This window comes from Calidris pugnax, unplaced genomic scaffold, assembly GCF_001431845.1.
Source record: "Calidris pugnax isolate Ruff unplaced genomic scaffold, ASM143184v1 scaffold189, whole genome shotgun sequence".
In the NCBI taxonomy this organism is placed as follows: Eukaryota; Metazoa; Chordata; class Aves; order Charadriiformes; family Scolopacidae; genus Calidris; species Calidris pugnax.
Genome location: NW_015091069.1, coordinates 215202 through 242769, shown reverse-complemented (window position 1 = coordinate 242769; position 27568 = coordinate 215202). Strand labels below are relative to the sequence as shown.

The 27568-nt window shown below is 45.9% G+C and overlaps 1 protein-coding gene across 11 annotated transcripts in view; it reads left to right on the top strand.

Annotated features, from left to right (window-relative positions):
- The first annotated feature begins 1608 nt into the window (after window positions 1–1608).
- Window positions 1609–27568, top strand: part of PPFIBP1 (PTPRF interacting protein, binding protein 1 (liprin beta 1)) — a 70097-nt gene continuing 44137 nt past the window's right edge. For 4 of the 11 annotated variants that reach the window (XM_014957008.1, XM_014957007.1, XM_014957011.1 and 1 more), the window contains exons 1-5: window positions 5334–5599; window positions 10159–10320; window positions 12995–13200; window positions 25846–25932; window positions 27221–27334. In XM_014957008.1, the coding sequence (XP_014812494.1) occupies window positions 10257–10320; window positions 12995–13200; window positions 25846–25932; window positions 27221–27334 (471 nt within the window). In that variant the 5' untranslated portion in view covers window positions 5334–5599; window positions 10159–10256. The other 7 variants (XM_014957006.1, XM_014957002.1, XM_014957003.1 and 4 more) reach the window with 6 other exon arrangements.

Below are 27568 nucleotides of genomic sequence, written 5' to 3'. Positions count from 1 at the left end.
TGAATCATCTTTGTAGCCCTACGCTGGACTCTTTCTAGTAGTTCCCTGTCCCTCTTGAACTGGGGAGCCCAGAACTGGACGCAGTACTCTAGTTGTGGCCTCACCAGTGCAGAGTAGAGGGGGAGAATGACTTCCCTTGACCTGCTGGTTACACTCTTCCCTATACAACCCAAGATACCATTGGCCTTCCTGTCCACAAGAGCACACTGTTTACTCATTGCCATTTTACTGTCCACCAGGACCCCTAGATCTTTCTCTTCAGTAGTTGCCTCTAGCGGGTCCACCCCTAACCTATACTGGTACCTGACATTTTTCTTCCCCAGGTGCAGGACCCTACACTTTTCCCTGTTGAACCTCATGAGGTTCTTCCTTGCCCAGCCCTCCAGCCTGTCCAAGTCTCGCTGGATGGCAGCACAGTCTTATGGGATGTCAGCCACCCCTCCCAGTTTGGTATCATCAGCAAACTTGCTGAGGATACACTCTGTCCCCTCGTCCAGGTCACTGATGAATATATTAAACAGCACGGGTCCAAGTATTGACCCCTGGGGGACTCCACTGGTTACAGGCTTCCAACTTGAACCTGTTCCACAGCTGGGGAGCGTATTGCTCTGCAGGGTCCTCAGCTGTGGCTGCTCTGGCTGGCAACGGGACAGCAAAGCACAGGGGTTACTGCCTTGGCCTTTGCTTTCTCATTGAGGAGAACACACAAGCACTTTCAGAACGTGTTTTGCATGTGAGATAACTCGGGCCTTTTCAAAGCTGAGAACTAATTCAAGTTTTGAAGCCTGTGGTACCTACATCTGATGTTTCAGGAGTCTCAAAGGTAGAACGTGCACTTTTAGTAGTGATTAAAGTCACGTGCTTAGTGGCTTTAGTGCTTCGTGACTTAACCTAAAGCAGGTTACCTCGGTGTAGACTCTCAGATTCCCAAATGTACTACATAAACAGAAGTTGTTGGCCAAGCTGCAGCGTGAGCTATTGGCAAAGGGCAAAAGGCAAAGTTTAGGAGAAGAGATGATGAAAAGGTCCATGTGTTTTTGTGATGAGCATGAGAAAACTAGAGTGAAAATTGGCCTACAATTTATTATTTTTCACTTACTCCGCCTTTATTTTTCTGTTTAAAATTCAGTCCTGTTCTGGGACCCAAGCATGTTCAATTTTACCCTGCTTAATTTTTAAAACACTAAGAGGAGAGAAATGGCGAATGGTGCTGTGTCAGGGGATTGTGAGTGTGTCACTGGTGCAGTGGTTCTACTGGTATCCTCAAGTTCTCAGATACCATAAGCATACCTCCGTTTTTTAAAGACTCATGTACAAAGTGTGTACTTCAGATATCACACTCTTCTTTTGCATGTTCCTGCCGAAAAGTAAATCTTAAGATAGCAAAACTGGGAGGCAAATAGATAGCATGGCACGCTGGGAGTCTATATGCAGATTTTCCCCAAGTAGCAGTTGCTGCTGTAGCATTACAAGGTATTGGTTTTTCTGTTGTTTTTTACAGATATGTGTGAAAATACTGTTCAAGCTAAATAGATTTTATTTACTTTCTGGGATTTTGATGGTGGGTGCCCTCTACTTTTGCTTTGTGCAGTGCCAACACTGAAATTGTGGATCTGGAAAGTCCTTGACTTGAAGGTCCCAAATCTGAAGCCAAACCCTTTCAAATCTGAAAGTTTGTGAATCTGATCTTTGGATCCAGCCCATTAAAAGAAAGGACCACAAGCTGTGAAATCGGATCTAAAGGTGGGTCTGTGCTCAGGATTTGGTGCTTCTTAAGGTATTTTTAAGAACTACCTTTTGGACTCTCACCCAACAGGCCAAGGAACAGGTGATGGGACAATAGGAAACAGCCTCAAGTTGCGCCAGAGGAGGTTCGGATTGGATATTAGGAAATATTTTTACAGTGAAAGGGTTATGAAGCCTTGGAATGGGCTGCCCAGGGAGGTGGTGGAGTTGCCATCCCTGGAGGTATTTAAAAGCTGGGCAGATGTGGTATGAAGGACACGGGTGAGTGATGGTTTTTGTTAGTGTTGGGTTGGTGGTTGGACTCGATGATCTGGAGGGTCCCTTCCAACTTCATCAATTCTATGATTCTGTGATTCTCTTTTGTTTCATAGCCTCGTGGCCACAGCATGTCAATAACATGGTGCTGGGGAACGTGAGGTATTTCCTTGCTTGCATTCGCAGTCTTGGAGGAAAGAATGAATATTACAATTATTTTTCTAATCAGTGGATCCAGACAAAACATGTGAGAAAATAATATACTGATTTCTCAGACTCTCTAAGGTGAGTTGTTGAAGGCATTTACTAAATAGTTAACCGGTAAAACATGAACTGCCTGAAGTGAACTGTATCTGTGGGGTTTTTTTTGCAAACCTCTGCCTGACCTTGGGTTGGTTGGGAGTAAAGAGTGGAAGTGATTCTGAAGAGTGTTTGCAGATAGGTATTTGCTGGTAAGGGACTGCCTCTTCGGCTGACTCTGTGTCATCCAGCAATCACAGAGCTCTCTTGTGCATCACAGAACAACGTGACCTGTCACCTGCTGTGTTTTTAAAATTTCTTTTAATTTAAGAAAAAAAAAAAAAAGAAAAAAAAAAGCTGGAGAATAGGGTAGCTGAGATAAGCAACCAGGATGATTTCAATACTGGAGAGCAAAATAAATGGTTTGTTTTGTAATAGGGTATGAATCTAAGCAATAAACCTTGACTCGGAGACTTTGAGTGTTTATAAGCTGTTTGCTGTGTATCCATCTCTCCCAAAGTCTCTGAAGGGTGCTTATCTTGTCGGGGCTTAGCTTTTGCATCACCACTAATGCTTTCAAACAAATTTTAAGGCAAAGTGCAGAACACAGCTAAGCTGGTTGATAGCAAATGTTGTTGCGTGATTTGAGGTGAGGTTTTCCCAGGTACAAACATTTATCTCTTGGAAGGACTTCTGTGCTTTACGCTCTTAAAATACTTTTAAGTCTTTTCTGTGGCTTGATACCTTTTGTTTCAAACATTTCTTGCCTACTGTAGGATAGGCTTTCAGCCACAGTGTGCCTCCATTCATTTTTATCAGTTATAGAAAATAAATAATGTTTGTTGTATAATAAACAAATAATGAAATTCAGGGAACAAAGAAAGGATCTAGAATTAGGGAACAAAGGGACATTTGTTGCTTTTTTTGCAGTCCTGTGTAATAGGAGTACAGTATTGCCTTCATGTCATTGACAAACAAGCATTGACAAGCAAATTCTAGATCAAATTTATTACTGTATAAAAACATAAATAGAGGTTATCAGTTCCTTTGCCAACGTTTGTGTTGCTTTTCATTCCTAGTAATGTTTATCCTTGTGGCACGGTTGAGCATTGGGCGCTTGGAGGGTGAGGAACCTTCAGGCTGGAGGAGCCCTGAGCCTGGTCCCACTGGGCTCCTGCTGCAGGGACGGGGCTCCTTGGAGCCATCCTCCTGAAATGGAGGTCTTGCACGTGGAAGGACCTGCCAGAGGACATACCTGGTCTCACCAAGCCTCTGTGGCTTGGTGTGATGGCTTTGACCTGAGTAATGGCTGTTCAGCCATGGTGGGGCAGGAGAGCAGGGGTGCTTGCCTGGGGGAGCTGGTGTCCGGAGGGACCCAAGCTGAGGGACCTGCCTCCACGCAGGGCTCCTCCTCGGGGAAAGGGGGGAACATCTGAAATAGGTGGCTCAAGGCACATTTGGGACCTAGCTAGTTTCCTCTCCACGCCTCACATGAAGATATTTCTTCATGCTATTCCCATTATGATAGATCCAGCATTCTTCATTTTACTTTCTGAATTTCATTTGTTCTTCTCTTACAAAACATCAGAGCAATATATTCAACAAGGATCCATTTTCTTTTTTAGTTTCTTGTTTCAGGCCTGGAATGTATGAAATGGTGTCTCTTTTTTTTTGTGTTAAAAGAAACGTTAATGACTCCTAGTGTAAATTAGCTGAATTTATTCGTTATTAAGTGTTAAAATGCTACTGACTGGTGGCACTATACTTGAGTATCTTCAAAACATCCCGTGAGAAATCGTGCCAGAAATTGAGACTGAATTCATTTGAAGCCTATTTTATTTGTGATTGAACTGTGTTTTGCATTTAAGTCTCTGTGTGTTTGTGGCACAAACAGATGTAATAATATGTCTGAAATGGCATTTATCTCCACAAAATAAAGATCTGCCTTGTAAAATGAATTGCTAAGGATGTGTTGTTTCAGTACTGTGAGGCAAGAGAGATGGATCCAGAAGATGGTTCAGACCCCTGACAGTTGTCTCATACATGTAGGACCAAGAATGCAGGGACAATTTTGACAGCAAGGTAAAATTTGGGGTCTTACTTTTGCTGTGAAACAGGTTCTCTCCTTCCACCTTCCCTGTAAAAGACATCTGCAGCTTGTTAGCTTTTTAATTATGTGTTTGTGGTAGACTGCTTTGGGGTAACAGCTTGCTCTTGGGGGGTGCTTTTTTAATTCTCTACAGTTCTTGAGAACAAACCCCAATCGAGATTTTTCATTCCTGTGTATCAAAATCTCTGGATTTAAGGAGCTTTATGTAGGAATGGGAGAGCTGGGAAACTCACGTCATCCATCTTATTGCATCATATTATAAAAATAATCTGTAGCTGATGCTTTCTTCTGCTGGGTGTTTGCAGAGCATGTGCTCAAAGAGGAAGGCGAGTGGGACCACAGGACAACCCCATCCCTTCCCCGGAGAGGCTGCATGTGGGGCATAGTGTGTCCTTTTGGCCTTCAGACTTGGTAGCCAGCAGCTGATTCTCCTCAGTTCTGCCAACCTCTGGGTTTTAAAGCGTGGTGTGTTTTGCAGGTGGACGTCCAGCATGATACCACCTCAAAATAAATATTAAAAAAAAGGCTTGAAGGTGTTGCCTCTAGATACCTCTGTGTGTGTGTTGTTTGAACTTAGAGAGCTTCTGGGTGGGGAAACTATAATTTCCTACACATGTAAAATGTTTAAGCACCGTTGTGTTTTTTTAAAGTCTGCCATCTTAATGAAATATCTGATTTTGAAATGCATATTCAGGCAGCTTTCCTGTTTGCATCCAGCAGGCTGCAGTTCCAATTCAGAAAGCCCCTTGTTTTGTTGTTGGTTTTTTTTTTCTAGCTTTCCTTGGATTTTTTTACAGGGCAGTGTTTTGTTTTCTCTGTAAGCCGTTTGGAATACATTTTCACTAGCACTGTAGCCAGAGGGTTTGTATGTCATTCAAAAATAAAAATAAAAAATCTCCACCTACTGAAAAGTGCACAGCACAGCCCTAGCAACCGGCTGGTGTGTTCCAACCAGAGGAAGGGACACGAAACAAGTAAGACCAAATAACATTGTCTTCGTGACAGCCAGGGATGCGGTAGAAATGTCAACTAAGTGATAAGCTTAATTGTAACTGATAGTGGAGATAGCTGCGTTTGTATTTTATTTTATTTTTTTTTTAATGGTGGATTGTAAATACAGCCTTGATGAAGCAGTGCTTGTTCTTGTCGGCGTGAGCGAGGTATTCAGCTGGGAGCTCTGAAAGGGGGATCTGCCTCTGCCAAAACACCCCCTCTGCCCCATCTTGCACTGATTGTGCACTCAGGAAGGTAAGTGGTGTTGTTTTCTTGGAAAGCAGGGGAAAACTTCTTTTAAATGGTCTGACAGAGAGGGCACTGTCAGTACTTTCTTCCCAGGTGTGCTCTCGATGGCGTTATGCCACAGGTGGGTTTTGTGCATCTGTCTCCTTTGTGCACCTTGGTGTCTCATTTATCTGCCATGTCATAGATCCATCTGTGTTTAAATTATTTATTTATTTTTTCCCCTTTCTGTGTTTGTGGATGAGAAGAATTTAGACTGCTTGACATCATCTGAAATACTAGCTGTTCCTTATTTTCGTAAGGAGCTCAGTAGTGCTTCTCCAGGATGGATTTCGGTTCATGTTACCTGACTGCAGGGTTTTCCTTAGTCACTGCCAACAAAAAAAAAACAACCTCAAAGCCTTGAGTTTTCTCTTAGGTTTTAATTCTATTAGACCAAAGCTGTAAAAAGCAAAGAGTAAAGGTACAGGTCTGGGGAGCTCTGCTGTGTTAGTGGTCAGCCGAGGAGTCTCTCAAAGTTGTGAAGTGGGAGGCAGTCTCTGTGCCCTTCAGGGATGAATCCACTGGTGTCTCAGTATTGTCCTCTTCCCTAGAGTCCACAAAGGGCTGCTGATCTGTAACTTCTGTCTAATAATTGTCTTCCTTTTGACTCCCTCTTGCACCTTCCCTTTCCACCCTCCTCCTCCTCCCACAGTTTGTTGCCTTTTCTTGTTTGATGCGGTTTGGTTCTTTGGTCCCCTGGTGGATGGGGGGCTTTGGTGTCCCATCCCCACCCCTCGCCCACCCATCGTCTGCGCGTGATGGTGAGCAAGGAATAAAAGCCATTCTGTGCCCTCGCTGGGGAAGGATGCCTCCTGTAGTATTTTTCTATCACAACAGTTTTACTTCCCGATTGCTAGATGTGATGTGCTGTGCTGGGAAGGTGGCCAGAGCAGGATGTGCTGTTCTAGGCTAGTTTTCAATGACCACTTTTAGGACCAAATAACCAGGGAAATGGGATTTTGTTGCGTCATTGCCAGCTTGGGGGGGGGGGGTTTGTCCTTTTTATTTCTCCTCTCCAAGTTTATCAGCTGTAGGCTTGGTCAGATTGCTAACAGATGCTCCATGAGTGGTGGAAGGGTTTTTGGAGATCAGTGTGTTTTGCCAGGTCTTGCTTCACTAAATTTAATCTTAAAATTTCTCGGTGCTGCTCTTGGCAGCACAGCTCCTTTTGCAGTAGCCGTGGAAGAAGCACTGAGCAGACTGAGGTCTCTCCTTCCTTGGAGGTAGGACCTGGTAACAGTGGGGTAAACGCTGGAGGTCTCCAGGATGCTGTTGGTACCACCAGCTGCCACTGCTGCTCCCTTCGGTAGAGCTGTCTTAGGGAGATTGGATAACCGTGGACAAAACCCTGGTTTAGGAGAAGCAACGAGTGCTTTTTTTGGAAACATAAGGAGTGATTGTGCCTGGATGAAGTGCAGGATTGGTGATTTTTCTGTACCTGTGAGCCATGGCTTTACTGTGCAAATATAAATTAGCAGTTCCTTGCCCCGAATGAATGACTCTCCTAGACAGAAGTTGAGGAACCAAGGGGTGCACTGTGAGCAAACGTGACTAGAGAGCACTCTGTTCCTTAGCACATTTTTAGCCTGCAGTTTGGCTTTTCTAGGTGGCCTCCTCAGTGCTGTATTTAATGCTTGGCAGTGAGCTGTGCTGAGCTCAGTGATGGCTGAGGTGGGAAGGAGCCTCAGGAGGTCTCCAGCCCATCCCCTGCCCAAAGGAGGGATGCCCAGGGCAGGCTGCGCCTTGCAGGATCCAGTCAGGCTGGGAGTAGCTCTAAGGATGGAGACCCCAAAAGGGTGACTCTTCCCGGTGCTTGCCATCCTCACAGTAAAAAAGCTTTTTAAAAAAATTTTTAAGCCTTTCCCCCCACCACCCTTTTTAATGATTAAGTGGAGTTTCCTGTGTTTTAATGTGCCCATTGCCTCTTGTCATGTTACTGGGTGCCACTGAGAAGAGTCTGGCTTTGTGTTCTTTACTTCCCCCCTGAGGTGTTTGTGCACCTTGGGAAGATGGTGAGCATTCCTGATTCCCAAACACTAATGGTGGGTCCTTTGCGTGGTTGGTCGTTTCCCACTTAGAGCTGTGAGGAATTGGTGTTTGGCCTGGGGCAGCAGCAACCCTAGGCTTTCTCTGTGTGCTCTTCTCTGTGTCCACAGGCAGGTTCATTTGACCAGGATCTGATTATCAGGGCCAGGAGATCCTAAAGTAGAAAAACCAAGGCTGTCTTTCAGTATTGTCCAAGTGAATGTGTTTGCAAAAGCTGCATTTTCTGCTCATTTTTTATCAGGCGTAGAGGCACCGGACCAAAACTCTTGTAGGATGTGAGTATTATGGCAGGTATTGCACTACTTGAAGTTTAATATTTACATTGTGTTTAAAATCAGGGGCGTCTTTCTTGAAGTTTGGAAGTCTTCAGTTACGATGCTACTGCATTTTTAAAGATTTGCAACACCTTCACTTAGAGGTATTTTGACTTTCTAAAGTTCCCTTGGCTTTTCTAACTCTGGCAACTAAACAGTAAAAGTGAGGTATTTGCCAGAAGCGCGGTAGTCTCTGTGCTGTTGTTCAAAAGTTACCCCAGGGTTTGGACCTACTTCAGGCAATAAAAGTTTTGATAAGGCAGAGGAAATGTTTGTTGGCATTTTAAGGCTAGCATTTCAGCAAAGCTAACAGGCAGCCTCCAATAAGAGCTGCTTCCCAGCTGGGTCACACCAATAAGGTGGCTTGTAGGAGGGAAAACTCAGTTTATATCATGAGTTTTTGTTTTGGTTTGTTTTTTAGTCTTTTCCAGGACTTATGCCAGAGATACTGGGAACAACTTTCTTAGTTGCTTATGTTGAGGCAAACGTCAGCAGCAGTCAGCCTAATACAAAAGTCATATGGCAGGATATACAAAAGGTTAAAGCCAATTTTCCTTCCTGGTGTTTGTTTAGCTTTGTTCCCTAACTGTATTTTTAGCCGAATTAGTCTAATCCTAGATGAATCCCATCACAATCTGGGCTATTTCAATGGCTTGTGTGTCTGTTGTGCTGGGATGGAGGAGTTGGGTATGTCTCTGGCCTCTGCAGCTCTGCTTCTGCAGGGTACCCAAGTACCTGCTGAACTTGTAGCCCCTTGGGATTTCAGGTCTCCCAGTTTCCCTGCCCAGGCAGCACAGTAGGCAGGTTTGCTTTTCCAGAGTCTTCTGGAAATACTCCTCTGGGAACCATTTCTGCCTTCCAAACGTTTGAGGGTAGGATCAGATCGCATCACTGTGAATGTCTGTTAACCGTAGAGCAGAGTCTTCGTGGGGCTAGCATGGGTGCTGCACCCAGTAAGCCATGGGCTTTTGAGATATCCTGCCTGTAGGTGAATAGTTGCATGCCTGGGACTTCTGGATTCTCACACATCCACAAATCTTGAGCAAATGGTCAGACTCCTCCTATACCATCAGATTCTTATGGAGAAAAAATAGAGCAGGTGGACTTATGGTTTATTGCTGAGTTGCAGCTTCCTTTTAGCAATAAAATCATAGAATCATCCAGGTTGGAAGGGACCTCCAAGATCATCTAGTGAACCTAACTCTGACAAAAAATGATCACTAAGCCATGTCCCCCAGCACTATGTCAACCTGTCTTTTGAACACCTCCAGGGATGGTGACTCAACCAGCTCCCCGGGCAGCCCATTCCAAGGCTTAATAACCCTTTCCATGTAAACATTTTTCCTGATGTCCAACCTGAACCTCCCCTGGGGCAACCCTTGAGGCCATTTCCTCTTGTCCCATCACCTGTTCCCTGGGAGAAGAGACTGACCCCCCCTGGCTACCTCCTCCTTTCAGGGAGTTGGAGAGAGCAATAAGATCTTCCCTCAGCCTCCTCTTCTCCAGGCTGAACACCCACAGCTCCCTCAGCCTCTCCTCACAAGACTTGTGCTCCAGACCCCTCACCAGCTTCGTTGCCCTTCTCTGGACCTGCTCCAGCCCCTCAATGTCTTTCTTGTGGTGAGGGGCCCAAAATTGGACACAGCCCTCGAGGTGGGACCTCACCAGTGCCCAGTACAGGGGGACGGTCACCTCCTGAAGTCCTACTCCCCACGCTGTTCCTGACACAGGCCAGGGTGCTGTTGGCCTCCTTGGCCACCTGGGCACACTGCTGGCTCCTGTTCAGCCCACAGGCCACCAACACCCCCAGGTCCTTTTCTGCCAGGCAGCTCCAGCCACTCTGCCCCCAGCCTGTAGCTCTTCATGGGGAAGTTGCAGCTTCCTTTTAGCAATAGAAGACCTGTGTCTTCTATGTGAGCTTCCCTGAAGTGTCACACGGGATTTCTGAGGTGCTCTATGGGATGCCTTCAGTGGCATGGACCTGGCTAACAGTAGGAACTGGATCATCAGGTTGGTGCTTTGATTCTTTGATGCCAGTCCATCCTTGGTGGTGAACACCTCCAAGTCTTGTTTTGCTTAGCAAAAGGCCCCAGAGTTCCTGCTGGTCTGGCAACAGTGGTGTCTGAATTCAGAGAAAATGCAGTGAAATGAAATTCTCTTTTGCAGGTTAAATTGGAGACTGGAGGCTCTGGATCCAACTCACGCTACCAGTGTTTTATTGCTCCTTATGGTGTAGCTGGAGGTCGTTCCCGAGAAGAGAGAAGATGATGAGTGATGCAAGTGACATGCTTGCTGCGGCTCTGGAGCAGATGGATGGCATCATAGCAGGTAAACACTTGAAGCAGCGTGTTCGTTTAGCTGCTTTGGTCCTCCTTTCACAGAATCTTCTAGGTTGGAAGGGACCTTAAAGATCATCTTGTCCAACCGTCAACCCAACTGACAAAAATAGACACTGCTCTCTCATACCTGGAGAGCAGAGCTTCAGGCTGAGAAGGGAATGTGCTGGTAATTGTGTTTGGTGTCTTCCATTATAGCTTTAGAGATTACAAATAAATGGAGTGGATGGATTACATTGCACAGACTGACACACAGCCACATGGATTTTTTGTAGTTTTTCTCCCACCTTCTATGGGAAAGGCTGCTCAGAGTGCCTGAGTGATGCAGTGCAGCTGGTGCACACAGGACCATGAAAGCCAATTGTCCAATGCACATTTCAAATCAGGCTGAGTGTGTTTAAAGAGCTGCTGCAAGGCAGAAAGAGTAATTTTGCCTGATAGTGGCTACTCTGAACTTCTCTCAAGTCTACAGAGTTAAAGCATGAATTGAATTTTCTTTTTTTTTTTCAAAATTAGAATGCTCTGGGTCAAAACATTTGCTTTGGACCTGCCTTGAACATTTGAGATTTTTATAAGTACCTGTAAATTGTAAGTGGACCAAGGAGAGCCATCACAAAGCATACAACCTCTGCATTTAAGTTGCGCTAGTGAGTTGGAAAATAATTTAAGTATCCAACACAGAAGAGCAAAGCAGCAAGAGGTTAATAGTTTAATCCTGTTCCAACAGAGCTATGCAAACAGCTGCCCACACTGAAAAAATATTCTGCAAAGATAGCCAAACAGTTATAAAGTGTTTAATAGATAAAACTGATTTCCGTTAGGGAAAAGAATCATCTTACAGTGCATACTTCGTTTGAACAATGACTTTTCTCTGAAGTTTTCCTAAGGATATTAAGGACACATAGCAGGAACACATGTAAAGTGGATTCAGCTGGATCATAATGATCTCTAAAAATACATATAAGCTGTGACTTTAGTCATTTCCATAAGTAGATACTGGTATTTGGATCCGATCGTGTGTCTGTGTTTCCAAGAGCCTAAGTTAGTTATAGCAGGATGAGGTTTAATATAAAAATAAAATGCAGTGTTGGGATGTTTAAATCACAACAGATTTCATTATTTCATTTACCCGTGTGTCTTGAACAGACCTATAAAGTAATACAACAAAGAGACGTCAACTCCTATGTTGTTGTGGGAATATTTCTCTTATTTTTTTTCCAAAGGGAATTAGCGAGACGTCAACTCCTATGTTGTTGTGGGAATTTTTCTCTTATTTTTTTTCCAAAGAATACTTGCATTTTTGTGACTTTCCAGATGAGACGAATGAGAGTGTGTGGAAGTGCATATATGGCATATCACTGCAGTTTCCAAAAGCTGACAGTGCAAATGATGCTCTGTCACAAACACATCGCATTGTGCTAAGGCATTACAGTATTAAGGTGTGCTGAAATTATAGTTGGAATGAGCTAGGTTGACTTAAATCAGCCTTAATCCTGAATTAATAGGTTCCTTTTTATGTAATATATAGCAACTTTTAATGTAGGTCAAATATATACGTACTGGGAGTGCATATTTGCATAAGCAAAGATGAAATTTTTCTCTTTATTAACATGCTAATGTCAGTGCTACTGTATCAAACTGTCAGGTTTAAAACTTATTCTTGTGTAGAAGTGATTTGGTCTTCTTATTTACTTTTGTATTTTTCTTTATTCTTTTAAAAAACTTCCAGTGCCTTGGAGCAGCATAATATATTCCTACATTAAAAATGCAGAGCCTGGTTTCCTCTGGACACTCTCAGTGTCTGACTTGGTTGATGCCATCCCTACAGGGTGACTCCTTTAGCTGAGCCTGTTCCCTCCACAGGACTTTCTGCCTCCGATACATACCAGGGAACAGGAGCCCAGCCCATGTCTGGAACCCTATGGGTATGGTTGTGGCTTATATGTCCTCTATCAGATCAGCCCACCTCCTTCCTTTTGGAGCTTCTGTCCATGTAGCCTACCAGCAAGGGCTACCCCTTCTCTGGATTGCTGCATGGTGTGGGTAGAATCACAGAATCACATAGGGTTGGAAGGGACCTCTGGAGATCATCTAGTCCAACCCACTGCCAGAGCAGGTCCACCCAGAGCTGGTTGCACAGGAATGTGTCCAGGCGGGTTTGAATGTCTCCAGAGAAGGAGACTCCACCACCTCCCTGGGCAGCCTCTTCCAGGGCTCTGCCACCCTCACAGGAAAGAAGTTCCTCCTCACGTTTAGGTGGAACTTCTTACATTCAAGTTTGTGCCCGTTTCCTGTTGTCCTGTCCCTGGGCACCACTGAAAAAAGACCAGCCCCATCCTCTTGACACCCACCCTTTAAGTATTTGTAGGTGTTGATCTGATCCCCTCTCAGCCTTCACCTCTCCAGACTAAAAAGACCCAAGTCCCTCTGCCTTACCTCATAATAAAGATGTTCTAGTCCCCTAATCATTTTCATAGCCCTCTGCTGTCCCCTCTCCAGCAGTTCCCTGTCCTTCTGGAACTGGGGAGCCCAGAACTGGACACCAACGCTGTTTCCTTCAGATCAATGCCCACCAGGAGCAAACGCCACCTGGCCTTCTCAGCCTTGCTGTGTGTCTGACCGGCTTGCCTCATGCCTGAACCCCGTGTGATTTTTGCTCCCTCCAGGTTCGAAGGTGCTGGATTACTCCAATGGCATCTTGGACTGCCAGTCTCCCTCTTCCCCCTTCATGGGGAGCCTGCGGGCGCTGCACCTGGTGGAGGACTTGCGGGGCTTGCTGGAGGTGATGGAAGCGGACGAGAGAGAGGGCCTGCGCTGCCAGATCCCAGACTCGACAGCGGAGGCTCTGGTCGAATGGCTCCAAAGTCAAATGGTACGTACGGTCTCGTCTTCTTTCACTCAGAATGTTCTTGTTTTGTGCGTTAGCTAGCCCAGCTCAGGCGGCGGGGCTGCGGTTTATGCAGTTTGGGAGCAAGTTTCAAAGAGGTGAGGGGAGATATTTTTGTTTGGAGATGCTGCTGTGGGGCACTCATAAAAGCTGTAGCTCCAACGCTTCGTGCAGTGGGTTGACCTGTGTGGTTTTTGATCTATCGCCATGCCTCTTTTTGGGGAACAAAGATTTTTGCCTCTTTTTCGGGAGCAAAAAGTTTTTCAGTAATTGGAGTGCTGGGAGGTATGGTTTAGTGATGGTGATGCTCCTTGTTTGTTGTGTGGGTGTCTATTTTTGTCAGTTAGGTTGACGGTTGGACAAGATGATCTTTAAGGTCCCTTCCAACCTAGAAGATTCTGTGATTCTGTGATTTTTATAGGAATTATTCACTTAAATGGGGGGAGCAATGCTGTTTTCAATACGAAATTTTCACTCAGAAGCATTCTTTGGCAGCACAGGGACCAGTGTTGCTACTGAGCTTCCTTACCTGGTTTATAACAGAAGTGAGTGGTACAAGCTCAGCATCCCTTTAACTTGGAAGTCAAACCAAATTTTCATTTTCTGTGTTTGTGCATCTACCCTATTTTGTCACCCTTGCTTTAAAAATGCACCAAATTATACCTGATTAAACTGTTCTTTCCCCAACCCTCAATTTTCCAAAAGAATAAAATATTGCTCAAGTGGAGGCTACCTGAAGGCTGTGCTGGGAAATAAAATGTTGTGCTTCTCAGAAGGTGGGCTACGTGATTTTCAAAGGACCCACTGCTTTTGCCTCCAGGTGCCCTGTGAGTGGTGACTTCCTAGCAGGACCAAGCAGGGGTTCTTGTGCTCGTGGTCTGTGGCAGGGTTCGCGTTGTGGCGTGCAGGTTTTGGGGACGCAGCAGCAGTGGACTTCAAGTCAAGACTTCTTTCTAGAGGGTGTGCTCCAGGGTTTAAGTCAGGCTGTAGCTGTAACAGCAGCAGCAGCAGGTGTGTGTGTCTGCAAATTTTTCCAAAACTGTATTACAGCAGTGTCTCTGGGTCCTGCTGCCTCACGCACGTGGTGTTGGCCAAGGTGATACCAGGGGAGGTTTAGACTGGACATTAGGAAACAATTCTTCACAGAGAGAGTGGTCGGGCATTGGAATAGGCTGCCCAGAGCGGTGGTTGAGTCACCATCCCTGGCTGTGTTTAAGAACCGTTTAGATGTGGTGTTGGGGGATATGGTGTAGGGGAGAACTTTAGAGTAGGGTGGATGGCTGGACTTGATGATCCCGAGGGTCTCTTCCAGCCTAGATGATTCTGTGATTCTGTGATTCTGTACTGCTGGAATGGGGATGCCGGATCTGATGAAGGCTGGGATTGATGTAGGAGAAGCCACTGTGCTGCCCCCAACACATTGCTGCTGTTGGGATGGCCAGCCCCTGTCGCCTGGTCCCTTCCCAGGATAGGCATCTCACCCCCTCAGAAAGGGTTCAGTCATCCTGGACTGATCCTGCAAAAAAAGTGGTTTTTATCTCGATACGTGGATGTATTTTGGTGTTCAGTTGCAGCATGGGATGCCCTAGCCCTGAGTGTCATGTGCAGGACTGCGTGTGCCCAACTTTGGGCTGGGAAGTGTTGGCCAGGCGTGGGGCTGGGTGACAGCACGTGGCTCTGTGGGAAGAGATGGCGACCTGGGCTTGCTTCTGCAGCTCTTGCAGAACGGTTTGAGGGGAGAGCTTTTTTGGTTTTTTAATTTATTGATTTTTTTCCTTTGCTTTGAACTACTCATTTGAGAATGCCTGAAACTTAATGAGGCAGGTGGGAGCTTTCCAGCTGCCCACAGTGGGATTTGGATCTCGCCCCCACTGTCAAAGCATGGCAGTCAACGCTGAGATCAGGAGGAGGAGACGGGAGTGACAGGCAAGCCAGATCTTTAAAACATACAGAAGTTCCTGCTAACATCAGCGTTTCCTTCCTGCAAAACGTACAGCAGTGAACATCGCTGTAACTAGTCTCTGCTCTGCGTGGAGCCGAAATTGAGGGACATAACAGGTTTCATGAAAGTATGGCCTTTACGAATAAAAAAGTGTTCGTGTGCTAAATAAACAGCCTTGGAAAATGGACTGCTCCCCATAGTGTGCCATCAGTCGTCCACACATAGTCATGCTGATCCCACCACATGTCATTCTGCAGCGAAGGGGCCCAGCAGCGTGGCTGGAGGCTGGGGTTCCTGTTGGAATTGGTGAGGCGAAGGCCATCATTGTCCCTTGTGAACAGCAAATGTGTGATTTAGGGGTGCCTGGCTTTTAGGATCTGGGACGAGGTCCTTCAGACCTGCACGATGCGGATCACCGCGTGGCAGTGAGACAGTGATGGTTTCAATTGCAGCCATGGGCTGAACCTGAGGGGGGAAAGGCTCAGTTCTGCCATTCAGCTGAGTCCTCCCAGGCACTGAAAAAGATGTACAAGGGCTGCATGTGCATAAGATTGCAGGATTCACTCTCTGCTTCCCCTCAGTCTGCCTCAAATTATTCCCCCCGTACTCTCTGCCATCCTTAAAGCCCCTAGTACGAAAGACTGAACGTTACACTTTGTACTGTGCTACAGGCATGGGATTTGTAGGTGTCACCAGTGTCGCTGGTCCCTGCCTGAGCAGGAGGGTGTCATGTGAAGCGCCCACATCACAGAATCACAGGATCTTCATGGTTGGAAGGGACTTTTGAGATCATCGAGTCCAACCACAAAAAGACCAAACCAAACCAAAACAAACTCCACAAACAGACACAACCCAACAATCCCGGGCCTCATTGTTAGATTGATAGAGCCTGCCCTGAAGTGCCACATCTACAAGTTTCTTAAATCCCTCCAGGGATGGTGACTCCACCACCTCCCTGGACAGGCTGTTCCAGTGCCTGACCACCCTCTCAGGAAAATAATTCTTCCTCAGATCTAATCTAAACCTCCCCTGCCCCAGCTTCAGACCATTTCCTCTGCTCCTGTCATTATTCCCTTGGGAGAAGAGGCCAACCCCCACCTCTCTCCACCCTCCTTTCAGGGAGTTGTAGAGGGCAGTGAGGTCTCCCCTCAGCCTTCTCTTCTCCAAACTAAACATGCCCAGTTCCCTCAGTCTCTCCTCATATGACTTGTTCTCTAGACCCCTCACCAGCTCTCCTCTGGACACGCTCCAGCACCTCAATGTCCTTCCTGTGGTGAGGGGCCCAGAACTGAACCCATCCCTCGAGGTGAGGCCTCACCAGTGCCCAGTCCAGAGGCACCATCACTGCCCTGCTCCTGCTGGCCACGCTGGTCCTGACACAGGCCAGGATGCTGTTGGCCTTCTTGGCCACCTGGGCACACTGCTGGCTCCTGTTCAGCCCACAGTCAACCAACACCCCCAGGTCCTTTTCTGCTGGGCAGCTCCAGCCACTCTGCCCCCAGCCTGTAGCGTTGCCTGGGGTTGGTGTGACCGAAATGCAGGACCCGGCACTTGGCCTTGTTGAACCTCATCCCATTGGCCTTGGCCCATTGATCCAACCTGTCCACGTCCTTCTGTAGAGCCTTCTGACCCTCAGGCAGATCAACACTTCCACCTAGTTTGGTGTCATCTGCCAACTAGGTGAGACTGTTGATCTGCTTGAGGTGATGAGATGATTTGCAGGAAGGCTTTCTGCAGCTACGCCCATCCTTTACTGAGGAAGGGAAGGCACCTCTTTGGTTTGAAATAAGTTTAATCCTCTTATAAATGAAGAAATTGCATCTACCAGGCTATTTCAAACTGCTGCAACTGGTGCGTGACATCCCATCTGAAGCTGTAAGCAAGTCTCTCGTGTCTCAGAGGAAAACGTAAAATAGTGTTCACTGTTGCCAAAGAGTGTGTCACAAGATAAAAATCTACTCCTGGCCCCTGCAGGGAAACTGCTAATGCTCTAGTTGAGGAAAACTGCCTGACAGCAGGCTCCCAATGTTGCTCATTTTTGTAAAATGGGGCAGTTTTGCCATGCCAGAATTGGCTGCCCCCTGTCCCTGTACCGCTTCTTAGTGACCGCTTCCTTTCTGCTCCTCTCAGTCAGTTAGAGAAGTCTATGCAAGCACTCAAAAAGGGCCAATGAGTTGAAAACCTCATGCTGATTTTTTTTAACCCGTGGATGCCAGATGGCCTTGTGATACCAGAGAGCACGTAGAGTGCCTGGACGTCTGGCAGAGCTCTTCCAAGAGAATCAATCAGATGGTCCCCACAGGGGGTTCAGAAAACTTCTACGTGCAGCTTTCTGCTAGACAAATAAGCCAGTTTCACTATAACGTGTCATTTCTAGTTGTGCCTCTGTAGCTCAAAACTGATCTCTGTGTTGCTGAAACCCTGTTCAAGTCCCCATGTGCAAACGGAGGGCAGGTGAATGTCATGGCTAAAATTCCAAATGGGGCCATTTGTTCAATGTCTGGAAAGGGGCTGAGGCCTTTTCTAAGCTCAGACATGTTGGGACTGTGTGCTTTCACTGGGGACCAGACCTGAAATCCATAGCCAGATTGTAACTATTCCAAGGTTTTGGAGTCTTTTCAGATTTCTCCTGATCAACAGAAATGTTTAATGTATTCTGATGTGTGCTTTAATAAAACATGTACTGTACTCTGGGAAAATGGAGCTTCTGGCTTGAACATGGACAGCATGTGAGTAATCTGTAACATCATCACCAGTAACAAGACCATTTTAAATGAAACACTGCCTTTTGCAAGACCAAGGCAGCCTCGTTGTGTCCAGCTGGAAGTTGATAGATCCATCTCTTGAAGAATAATCCTCAGAAACCGTGCTCCCAGTCATGTGTGTTGCTCTGGTTTTTCTGCAGTTGAAACAAGCAAGAGAGTTTTCTTTCTGCTTACTATTTTTCTTGACAGTGTTTTTTGGCGTTTTTTTTAAAAACGTGTCTTATGCAACAGCCTTCCCAGAAAGAAGAAACCAACTGTGTCTTGTTAAAAAGGAGGGTGAAGGGTAGAAGTGGGTGGACAGTCCCTGCCCACACCTCAGAGCCATCTTCCCCAAGCTCCTCATCTGAACTTGTATATGTGGATCCTGTTGTGAACCTTCTGCTCTTAAAGGATGTGCTCCTGGAATGAAAGAGCCAGGATAATGCTTTTCTTTAAAATTATAGCACCTGCAACTGTGGTTTTAGCTTTGGAATTGAATTCCTGAATTTGAATATATATAAAATAATATTTTTTTTCACTCAGAAGTGAATTTCTGAAGTTGACTTTGGATTGCACAATCCACTACAGGTGCCACAGTTCAGGTTAACTATCATCTTCAGATGAGCTGAAAATGTTCTTCAAGAAACCTTTGGAGGCCATGAAGTTTGTTTTGCTTTAATGATCTTAAAGTCAACTTCAGAAATGTTGCTGCTGTGAATAACAGATCTGTCATCTCACAGACCGGCCTCAGATTTTGACACTTCCTCGACAAGCTGGTTCTTCCAGAAAGTGGCTGGGAGTAATGAAAGTTAATATGAGGGGATATTAGATTCCAGAGAGAGGTTTTCCTTGCTGGATAAACGTAGCTTGTAATCTTACAGAGGTATATTGGCCTATTTGGATGACAGGGTGGTTCCCAAGTCGGGGAGGTGGTTTGATTAGCCAGAAATAATCTCATATTTCCTATTCACGGAAAAATCTTGTCTTCGAACCAAAGTTTGCTGTTTTATTGTCCTAGTGTGGGTGTTCAATGCATGCATTTGGCTTCGCTTGTGTTTATGTTGAGTTTAGCTATCAAAAGGTCCTATGGTGGCACCTAGGTATTTGTCACCAAACACCTGTTTGAGATTCCTCCTCAGGTTGCAATATGAAAAGAGCCTTGTGATACCGTTCCAGCTTGTCATCATAAACTGCCTCCTGGCAATAATTTTTGTCCACGAGAGATCTGAGTCTCCAAATTCTTGAAATACAGGACCCTGCTGCTTGCTAAAGGGGATCACCCAGACTGGTGTGTTTTTAACACTGGAAGATAATATGGGTTCATTTATAGTATGTTGTGGCATGGCATCTTCATGCATTGGGGATGAGTTTATCGACAGTAAGAACAACCTAAAATACATCAGTCTGGCTTAAAAAACACAGCTTCTGCTACTCTTCTGCTCTGCTCTTTTGTTCTGAGTTATTCATGTTTTTGAGATTTTTATCTATCAGCAGTAGTGTTAAATTTTTAATTTATTTTTTTTTAATAATAAAAGCTGTGGATTTTGAGATAATCACAGGACTCCTGGAGCTAGGCTCTGTGTTCAAAAATACTAAGGATTTATGATGCTGCTGCTGTTACTGGGTAAATTGAAGCTTAAACATGAGCACAGAGGTTGGTTGTTATTGTCGCATTTTACGTCATTCTTAAGTATGACATAAACTTGAGATAAACCACTTGTGAGACCTGGAACAGCTGAGTAAACTTTTTCCTTCCTCTCTTTCTTGGTGCCTAGGAGTTAATTACCTGTGCTCTTCCAGCCTTTACAATTAATGGCCCAGCAAGAAAAGAAAATTCCCTCCCTCTTTACCCTGATGTTTTTTTTTGGGGGGGATGATCCCTGCAGGGTGCAGAGCGAGGAGGTTGCTCTTGCAGGGGGTGAGATGTGAGGGTGGAGGTGGCCGGCTGGTCGGGTTTACACACCTCTTGCACCCCTCTGCCTGCATCCTCCTCCACCTTGGGATCCCAGGGCTCAGGGTGGAATAAAGGCTAGATCTTCCCCGGACTTTGATGTGTTAATTCCCTAGAGGAGCTGTTTTGCTCCGCCTGAGGAGTGGTGCCGGTTTCCAGTCACGGCCTGAGGAGTGGTGCCGGTTTGGTTTCCAGTCACGGCTCGGCTTCTCACATCTCCCACTCCTGCTGCCACCTTCTCCTCTGCCCTTGGTTAGCAGAGGGTACCACACCACGGGGATGCCCGCTGCCTATTAACCTCCCCACCCCAGCTCAGAGGAGCCCTGGGGGCAGCGGGTGCCGGCGGCCCTGGTAGCTGCTGCTCTCAAGCCTCGGCTGCTCGCCGCCGTCGCCCGTGTCCTTAAACGCATGAAGATAGTCGTGCCCAGCATGGAGTACAGCTGGGACATTCACGGACACTGCGTCTGGCTAAATAAGGTAAGGCGTTTCTCCGGGCTCTTGCATTTCTCGGAGAGAGAAGCCATAGCTGGGGAACGCTTGTGGGGAAGCAGCGTCTCGCCCTTCTCTTGTGTCGGCTGCCAGCCGAGCTGCCCTCGGAGAAACTGAATTATTTTGACAGAATCACAGAATTTTAAAACAGTTGTGTCTTCCCTGTTCAATAGCCGCGTTACTATTGTTATCATTTAGAAGATGTTTCAGGTAAACTCCTCAGAGCTGAAGGTCTGTCTTAAGCTGTTCTTCTTTCAGAATTAACTTTTTTTTTTTTTTTTTTTTTTTGGTAGTGAAACCTTTAAAATGTAAGGCGGGGGTGTTGGAGTGGATTTATGCAGCTTGCTTTCCCCTGTGGGTTCTGTTCTGTAAGGAGGAACTAACTGATGGGCAGGCTCCAGTGGGGCTGCGAGCACGGGGAGGTGTGGGGCGCAGGAGGTGCCAAGCCTGGGAGGGTAGTGGGGGGCTCCCACACAAACTGGTCAAGCGCTGGTGCAGATTGTGTTCGGGCCAATTTTGAGCAGTATCATTTCGGGCTGGAATCAATCCCTACTGAGGGTAAAGCTGTCGTGGCTCTGCATCACGGGGGAAAAAGGGTGGCAAATACATCGCTTGGGAAACCCGGGGTGATGGAAAGGTAGGGGAGGCTGGAGAGGACACCTTTACAAGGGATGCTAAAACTGAGTGAAGGGGCAGAACTGTAGCAGCCGTAGCTGTGCCCGAGTGTAGGTAATGCACATTATAATGATCTGAACAACACAGGCATGTCGATGAGCTCTAATTTAACTCCAGATGGTCAGGGGAGAGATGTCAGGGAACAACTCGCCCAACTGTTGACTGCTGGGCTGGGGTGGTCCGAACAGTCCGTGCAATCTGCTGTGCAAGGAAATAATGGTGTGGAGCAGCAGCTCTCGTGTGACTCCGATTGCATCTACAGCAAGAACAGTGCGATTTGTGCTGCTTATTTTGTCTCAAAAGCAGAAGGGAAAATGAAGGAAAACGAGGGTATCAGCTGCAGTAGGCTAAAAATTAGTTCTGCTTTTGAGAGGAGAATAAGGCAATTACAAGGAAACAGATTTTTTTTATTATTATTATTATTAGGAAGTTTAAAACAGAAGCTATTACTAACTTTACTGCAGTTTGAAATGCTAACTCACTTCCAGGGAAAAGGCATTAAAGACCAAGGGCAGGCAAACTTTGAATGTTTGGTGATCCATCCACTTATTGCAGGAATAATTCCCTTCAGAGCAGTGCGGATTTTCACACTTACATGATTGCAGCCAAAACTTACACATGTGTTTAACAGATTAGCCATGGATTCTTCTTGCAGAGTTTTTAAATGCACTGGGTCTGATATTATAAGGCATTTTAAGTAAATGCTTAACCTCAAACTTCTGCGAAGCCTCAGTGGTATCGTGACGACTGTTCTTTTTTTTTTAGGATTAAGATTGGTATTGGTAAATCTGCATTCTTTTCCCATACAGTGTTTTGCAATTAATCCCTAAATTGAAAACACATGCAAAGTCTAACCGCTTAATTGAAGATAGATCTTAAGTTGCTGATGAAAAAGAGCCGCCTTTGAAAATAGGCAAAGCTTGTCTCACACAGCTAGAGAACTATGTTAATCTTGTGCTGACTTTGATGATACAAATTCGATCCACAACTACCAAGTGCCCCAGTTGCTGTTGAATCAAAAATGTACTTTTTTTTCCCCTTTTTTCCCTCTTTTTTTTTTTTTATTCCCTCCCTTCCTCCCAAATCAGAGCCATTGCTCTGCAGAGTGAGTAGTTGCCGGGCTCAGTCCTAGGGGAGGCTGTGAGTCCCCGGGTGGAGAGAAACTCCTTCTGAAGGACACACCAGGTTTTGCACAGACCAGATCTCCCAGCATCTTTCAGACCTCCCTGCAGGCTGTTCCTCCCCATTGGGGCTCCCTCCACCCCATCTCCTGATGCACCACTTTCCCATGTCCAGTGTTGGAGCATCTTCCCTCTCCAGTTCTTTTCAGTCCTCTCCGTTGCTGTCATTACCCTATTCTTCTTTTCATGTATTTCATCTCCCATCTTCCTTCCGCATCTCTCTGGGAAGAAAATTGAGTGTCAACCTTTTAGCTTTGAAGACAGGGCAGAGGAGAGGTGTGGGAAGGCACGGTGACCATTGCCTGCAGACCACTGTAGGAGGTGCTGGACCTGCTGCTCAGTGAAATAGCTGCTGTGGCCTTTCTGAGTTGTCCTTTCTCCAACTCTCATCTTTTCCCCATTGAAACCAAAGTCCGTGACTTTCTTGTCTTTTCATGCTTAAAATGAAGAGTTATTCCCAGGTATTATGCAGAAATTACAACACTTCAGGCAAAAAGGAGCTGGAGGCAACTTCTGAAGAGAAAGATCTAGGGGTCCTGGTGGACAGCAAAATGACAATGAGCAAGCAGTGTGCTCTTGTGGCCAAGAGGCCAACGGGATCCTGGGCTGTGCAGGGAAGAGTGTGGCCAGGAGGTGGAGGGAGGTCACTCTCCCCCTCTGCTCTGCACTGGGGAGGCCACAACTGGAATCCTGCCTCCAGTTCTGGACTCCCCAGTTCAAGAGGGACAGGGAACTACTGGAAAGAGTCCAGCGAAGGGCAACAAAGATGATTCAAGGATTGGAGCATCTCCTTTATGAAGAAAGACTGAGAGAGCTGGGGCTCTTTAGTCTGGAGAAGAGAAGGCTGAGGGGAGACCTTATTAATACTGACAAGTATCTCAAGGGTGGGTTGAAGGAGGAGGGAGCCAGACTCTTCTCAGTGGTTCCCAGTGAGAGGACGAGGGGCAACGGGCACAAGTTGGAACAGAAGAGGTTCCACTCATATTTGAGGAAGAACTTCTTCACGGTGAGGGTGCCAGAGCCCTGGAAGAGGCTGCCCAGGGAGGGTGTGGAGTCCCCTTCTTTGGAGATTTTCAAGACCCGCCTGGATGCTCCTGAGTAACATGCTCTGACAAGCTCTGGGCAGTCCTGCTTCAGCAGGGGAGTTGGACTGGATGATCTCTATGGTCCCTTCCAACTCTAGAAATTCAGTGAAATTCAGTCAGTGAAAAAGCAGTCTGCTGTCGGGTTGTACACAAAGCTTTCTGGTTTTGATGGACTATAGGAGGTCTGCTTTTACGCAGATTTTACAAAATGTTTTTGGCAACAGTCAGCAAAGACATCTTTGTATTTGGTTTTGTGGGAGCATAACCTTTACTCCAGTCCTCCTTGGGGTTCCCATCGCCTCCTCCCTCTTCTCTTACAGCAACGTGCGACTGCGTCCTGAACTCTCACTCTCTAAATGCTCCCATTTTAGAGCCAGGTATGATATGCTGAGCAAAACAGGAGGTTTTTTTTGAGAAATGTAAACAGAGTTTAACAGCTGAGGTGTCTTGGCAAGATGCTGTGCACAATGACTAACATTCTGCTTTAAGGCTCGATTGGTTTTCACAGCAGTGTAAGGGCATTCTCATCGTAGTGTGAAACTAATACCTACCTCGACAGATTTTCTTCACGGTGCCTTTGGTTGTAGTTAATCTGTGTCTGGTTATGCTGGCTAGAGGTAGCAGGAGGTTCACTGGTCAGGGCGTTGATGTCGAGTCTGTGCTTTGACAAGGACTTTCATGGGAGCCCTGGCAGGATGGAGGGGTGTCTTTGTACCTTGGCTGCCTGCTTGTAATGAGGGTTGAATATCACTTTCCTCCATCAGAGTCACACGCTGGATTGATAAATGTGTTGTATGTCACAAAATACAGACACTGTGTTCGTGGAGGCAGAGTAAGTGCCTGAGATGTTTTGGAGGTCTGTAAATGAGAAGGGAGCTACAGAATAGCAAAAGAATGCAAAAATCTTGGGTTTATATTTCGCATGCAGGTCAAGTTACAGAAATCAAAGCATAATCTGCTGGTTTAGCATAAGCATAAGCAGCTAACAAGTTTATTCTGTAAGCTCTTCAACTTCTTTCGAATTAAAACTTACAAAACTGAAGATCTCAATGACCTTGAATGGAAATCCCTATGGTGTGAGCTAAATTCTAGTAGAAGTCAGGAGGAAAACTGAGCAAACTCAGAAGTTTAGAGAACTTCTGCCTTGGTGCATAGTTTCTCGATGGGCAGAAGGCCTAGTAGTTTACTGCTAAATAATTCAGATTCACTTTAGTGTGAGGTATTATGGCAAATTACTAGGGAGCATCCTTTCTAGATTGCTGCAGCTCTAGTGATGTTGGGGAAGATGTTATGGTCATCTTGTAAAGGTTACACATGAGTGCTTATAATTAACATATGCATTTACAATTGCACACCCATTTGCAAGCTGCCAGACCAGCCTGATTTCTTGAGGAGCACGCAAAGGTGAGGTCAAATGCTTTTTATCCCCTACTGTGTGCTTTGGATCTAATCTTCAAGTGATGCTGGTGGACATTTTTATTCCTCTGGTTTCGAACAAGGCAGTTTCTCCCATGACCCAGTCAGGCGTGTAACTTAGGAAAGGAGATGTAGCTGGTGGGCTTCCTCAGGCATCCTCTGCAGTTGGGGTAGATAGGCTGTTTGAAAGGGAGATGGAGAGCAGGAGCCTGAGGCTTGCAGCTCCTGCGTGGGGGTGGCCTCTCATGGCAGGGTTGTGCTGTAGACTCACTGGGACACAAGGGTCAGTAGCCCAGTTTCATTTCATCACGTATTCAGAGAGAGATCTAGGTGCCTCAGAGTTGGTGGGAGCCTCTGTACTGAGTGCACTGGATTTCAAAGCAGCTTCTCAGATTCCTCTAAGTGATTTATGCAGTGATGGGAACAAGAATTTCTTTTCTGAGCTGAGATCTGATTGTGGAGTCCATCACAAAGTGCTTTTGAGACAGCTTTGAATATGGATAGAGTAAAATCCTTCTCACTGCTTAAGAGCATTGAAGTTATTACGAAGAAAGAAAGTTGCTGATTCCTCTGTACTCTCTGACAGCATTAACATGTATTCTTGTTTCTCTTTAGCCTCAGGCAGCTTTATAAAGAGATGTGTTTAGAGTGCAGACGTTCACCCGTACCCAGTAAAATGTGCCTGATGTAAAAGGATGTCTCTTACTATGTGTTTTAGAAAAAAATGTTTGGCTTGCAAGAAGCATAATGCACATTCTGTAGATTGTACATCGATTTTTTTTTTTTTTCTCTTGCTGAATGTCTGGGATTATTTGTCTCTTTGCAAGTATGGCTTAGCATAGTACATCACTGAGCACAAATTTTGTTAACAAAATGCTGAATGCACAGTAAGGGAATTCTGCAGAACTGGGTTACCAAAAGGTTCTTCCTTTCTCATCCTTTAGCCGTTAAATAATTCTTGTCCTGAGTGGTGGTCCTGTGTCCTTTGTTGACAGTTTATTTGATGTATAACCCTTTAGGGGCTGAAGAATGCTTTAAACCTGTTCTTGAACTGTGCAGATTGAAAATACTCCATAAGTGTGTTGAGAGCATTGAATGATGCTTATGGTACGATAGCTTGCAACACAATATTTGCTGTCTTTTTCAGACTAATGGACATATATCTGGGAATGGAGATGTGTATCAAGAAAGGCTGGCTCGTTTGGAAAATGACAAGGAATCTCTTGTTCTGCAAGTGAGTAGTCACCTACATTATTTTTTTCTACTCTTGCATTCAACAGACTTTTTGATAGCATGTGATAAAACCTCTGAGGATTTATTTGCAGTTGTGTCATCTTGGACAGTGTTCAGAAGGCTTGCTGATACCTGAGACTTAACACAGATTAGGGATAGGTGCAAATTTAGATTGCAGGAAAAATCAAAAAGGCTTGCTTTCTGTTTATCTGATCTGGTTTTGAATCTTGTAAGGTGAGCAGGTCTGCAGAGAGACCAGCTTCTTACATTCATGTGTATCCTTAAAATCACCGTTTTCCATGACCGTTCACATGCATCAGGTGACATAGGTCCTGTCCTTGTGAAAGGTGACAAAAGCTGTGGCACTGGCCAGCAGATGGGAGAAGACAAGCAGCTCCTCTGAGGTCTTGGTCACCTCCTGCTGGTCTGGACTGGGTCAGCCCCGAGCGTTTTTGCCAAACTGGCTCACTCTTGCCATCAGAGTTGGGACTACCTGGCAGCCCTTGGTCAGTGTGGGTCCTGCAGTCCCCTGACACAGACCTGGTCTAAGTGACAGTGCTGAGCTTTGCTCTAGACAGCTTTCCCTCCTTCCCATCAGTTCTGCAGGTTTCCTCGAAAGAGCCTGTTTAAAATAAAAGCTTCATTCAGAGTGCTGAGCTTTGCTCTAGACAGCTTTCCCTCCTTCCCTTCAGTTCTGCAGATTTCCTCAAAAGAGCCTGTTTAAAATAAAAGGGAAAATGGGAATCAGTCTGCAGCCTCAAAGGTGTTGTCTTGGTCTTGCCTGTCCTCGGTCCGTGCATTTTATCCTCCTTTGCTTTTGTTCTTCTGAAAAGGAAAGCTGTATGCTATGGTACGTTGTGTGCAGCCCCTTGGAAAGCAGAACAAATCGTGTGCAGTGAGGTTTTGCTGTCTGGTTGTCAAGGTGGGTTTCAGTTAATGTATTGTCAACAGCAAAGGCATTATTATTGGCTGTAAAATGCAGCAGTCACACCTTGCGAAAACTTCCAGGACAGGTCAGGAGGGGAGATGCAGGATTGCATTGTGTCTGCATTTGGCTGAAATCTCAGTAGGCACGAGGGGAGAGCTTTCCCTTCTCCTTTGAGCCCTTGGCAACATTTTGTGTCTGCTGCAGAGCTGCGCTGCTGCTGCTGCTGCTGCTGCTTCTCCTCCCGAGGTCCCATTTCATCTGTGACCCAGCCAGCACTGGCACTCACATACAGCTCTTCAGGTGACACACATGGCATGGGTGCCAGGTACTAAATAGGCGTTCCTTCTTCTCCATTGTGCAGGTGAGTGTGCTTACAGACCAGGTGGAAGCCCAAGGAGAAAAGATCCGGGATCTGGAGTTCTGTCTAGAGGAGCACAGGGAGAAGCTGAATGCCACAGAAGAGATGCTGCAGCAGGTCTGTCTCCTTGTCTGTCTTAACTCTGTCTTGACAAACGAAGGGCATTTTGCCTTGGTGAAAGCAGTGCCCTTCAAGGTGTTGCACCCCTTGATGTCTCTTAACTAACTGATAATTTTCTACCACATTTGCTTTAAAGTTTTCATACTTGCTGATGTCAGTGCTGCTTTACGCTGTAGGAATCCAGTCCTCCTCTTCTTTGAGCCTTTCCCCAACTGAATTTCAAAGAGACTC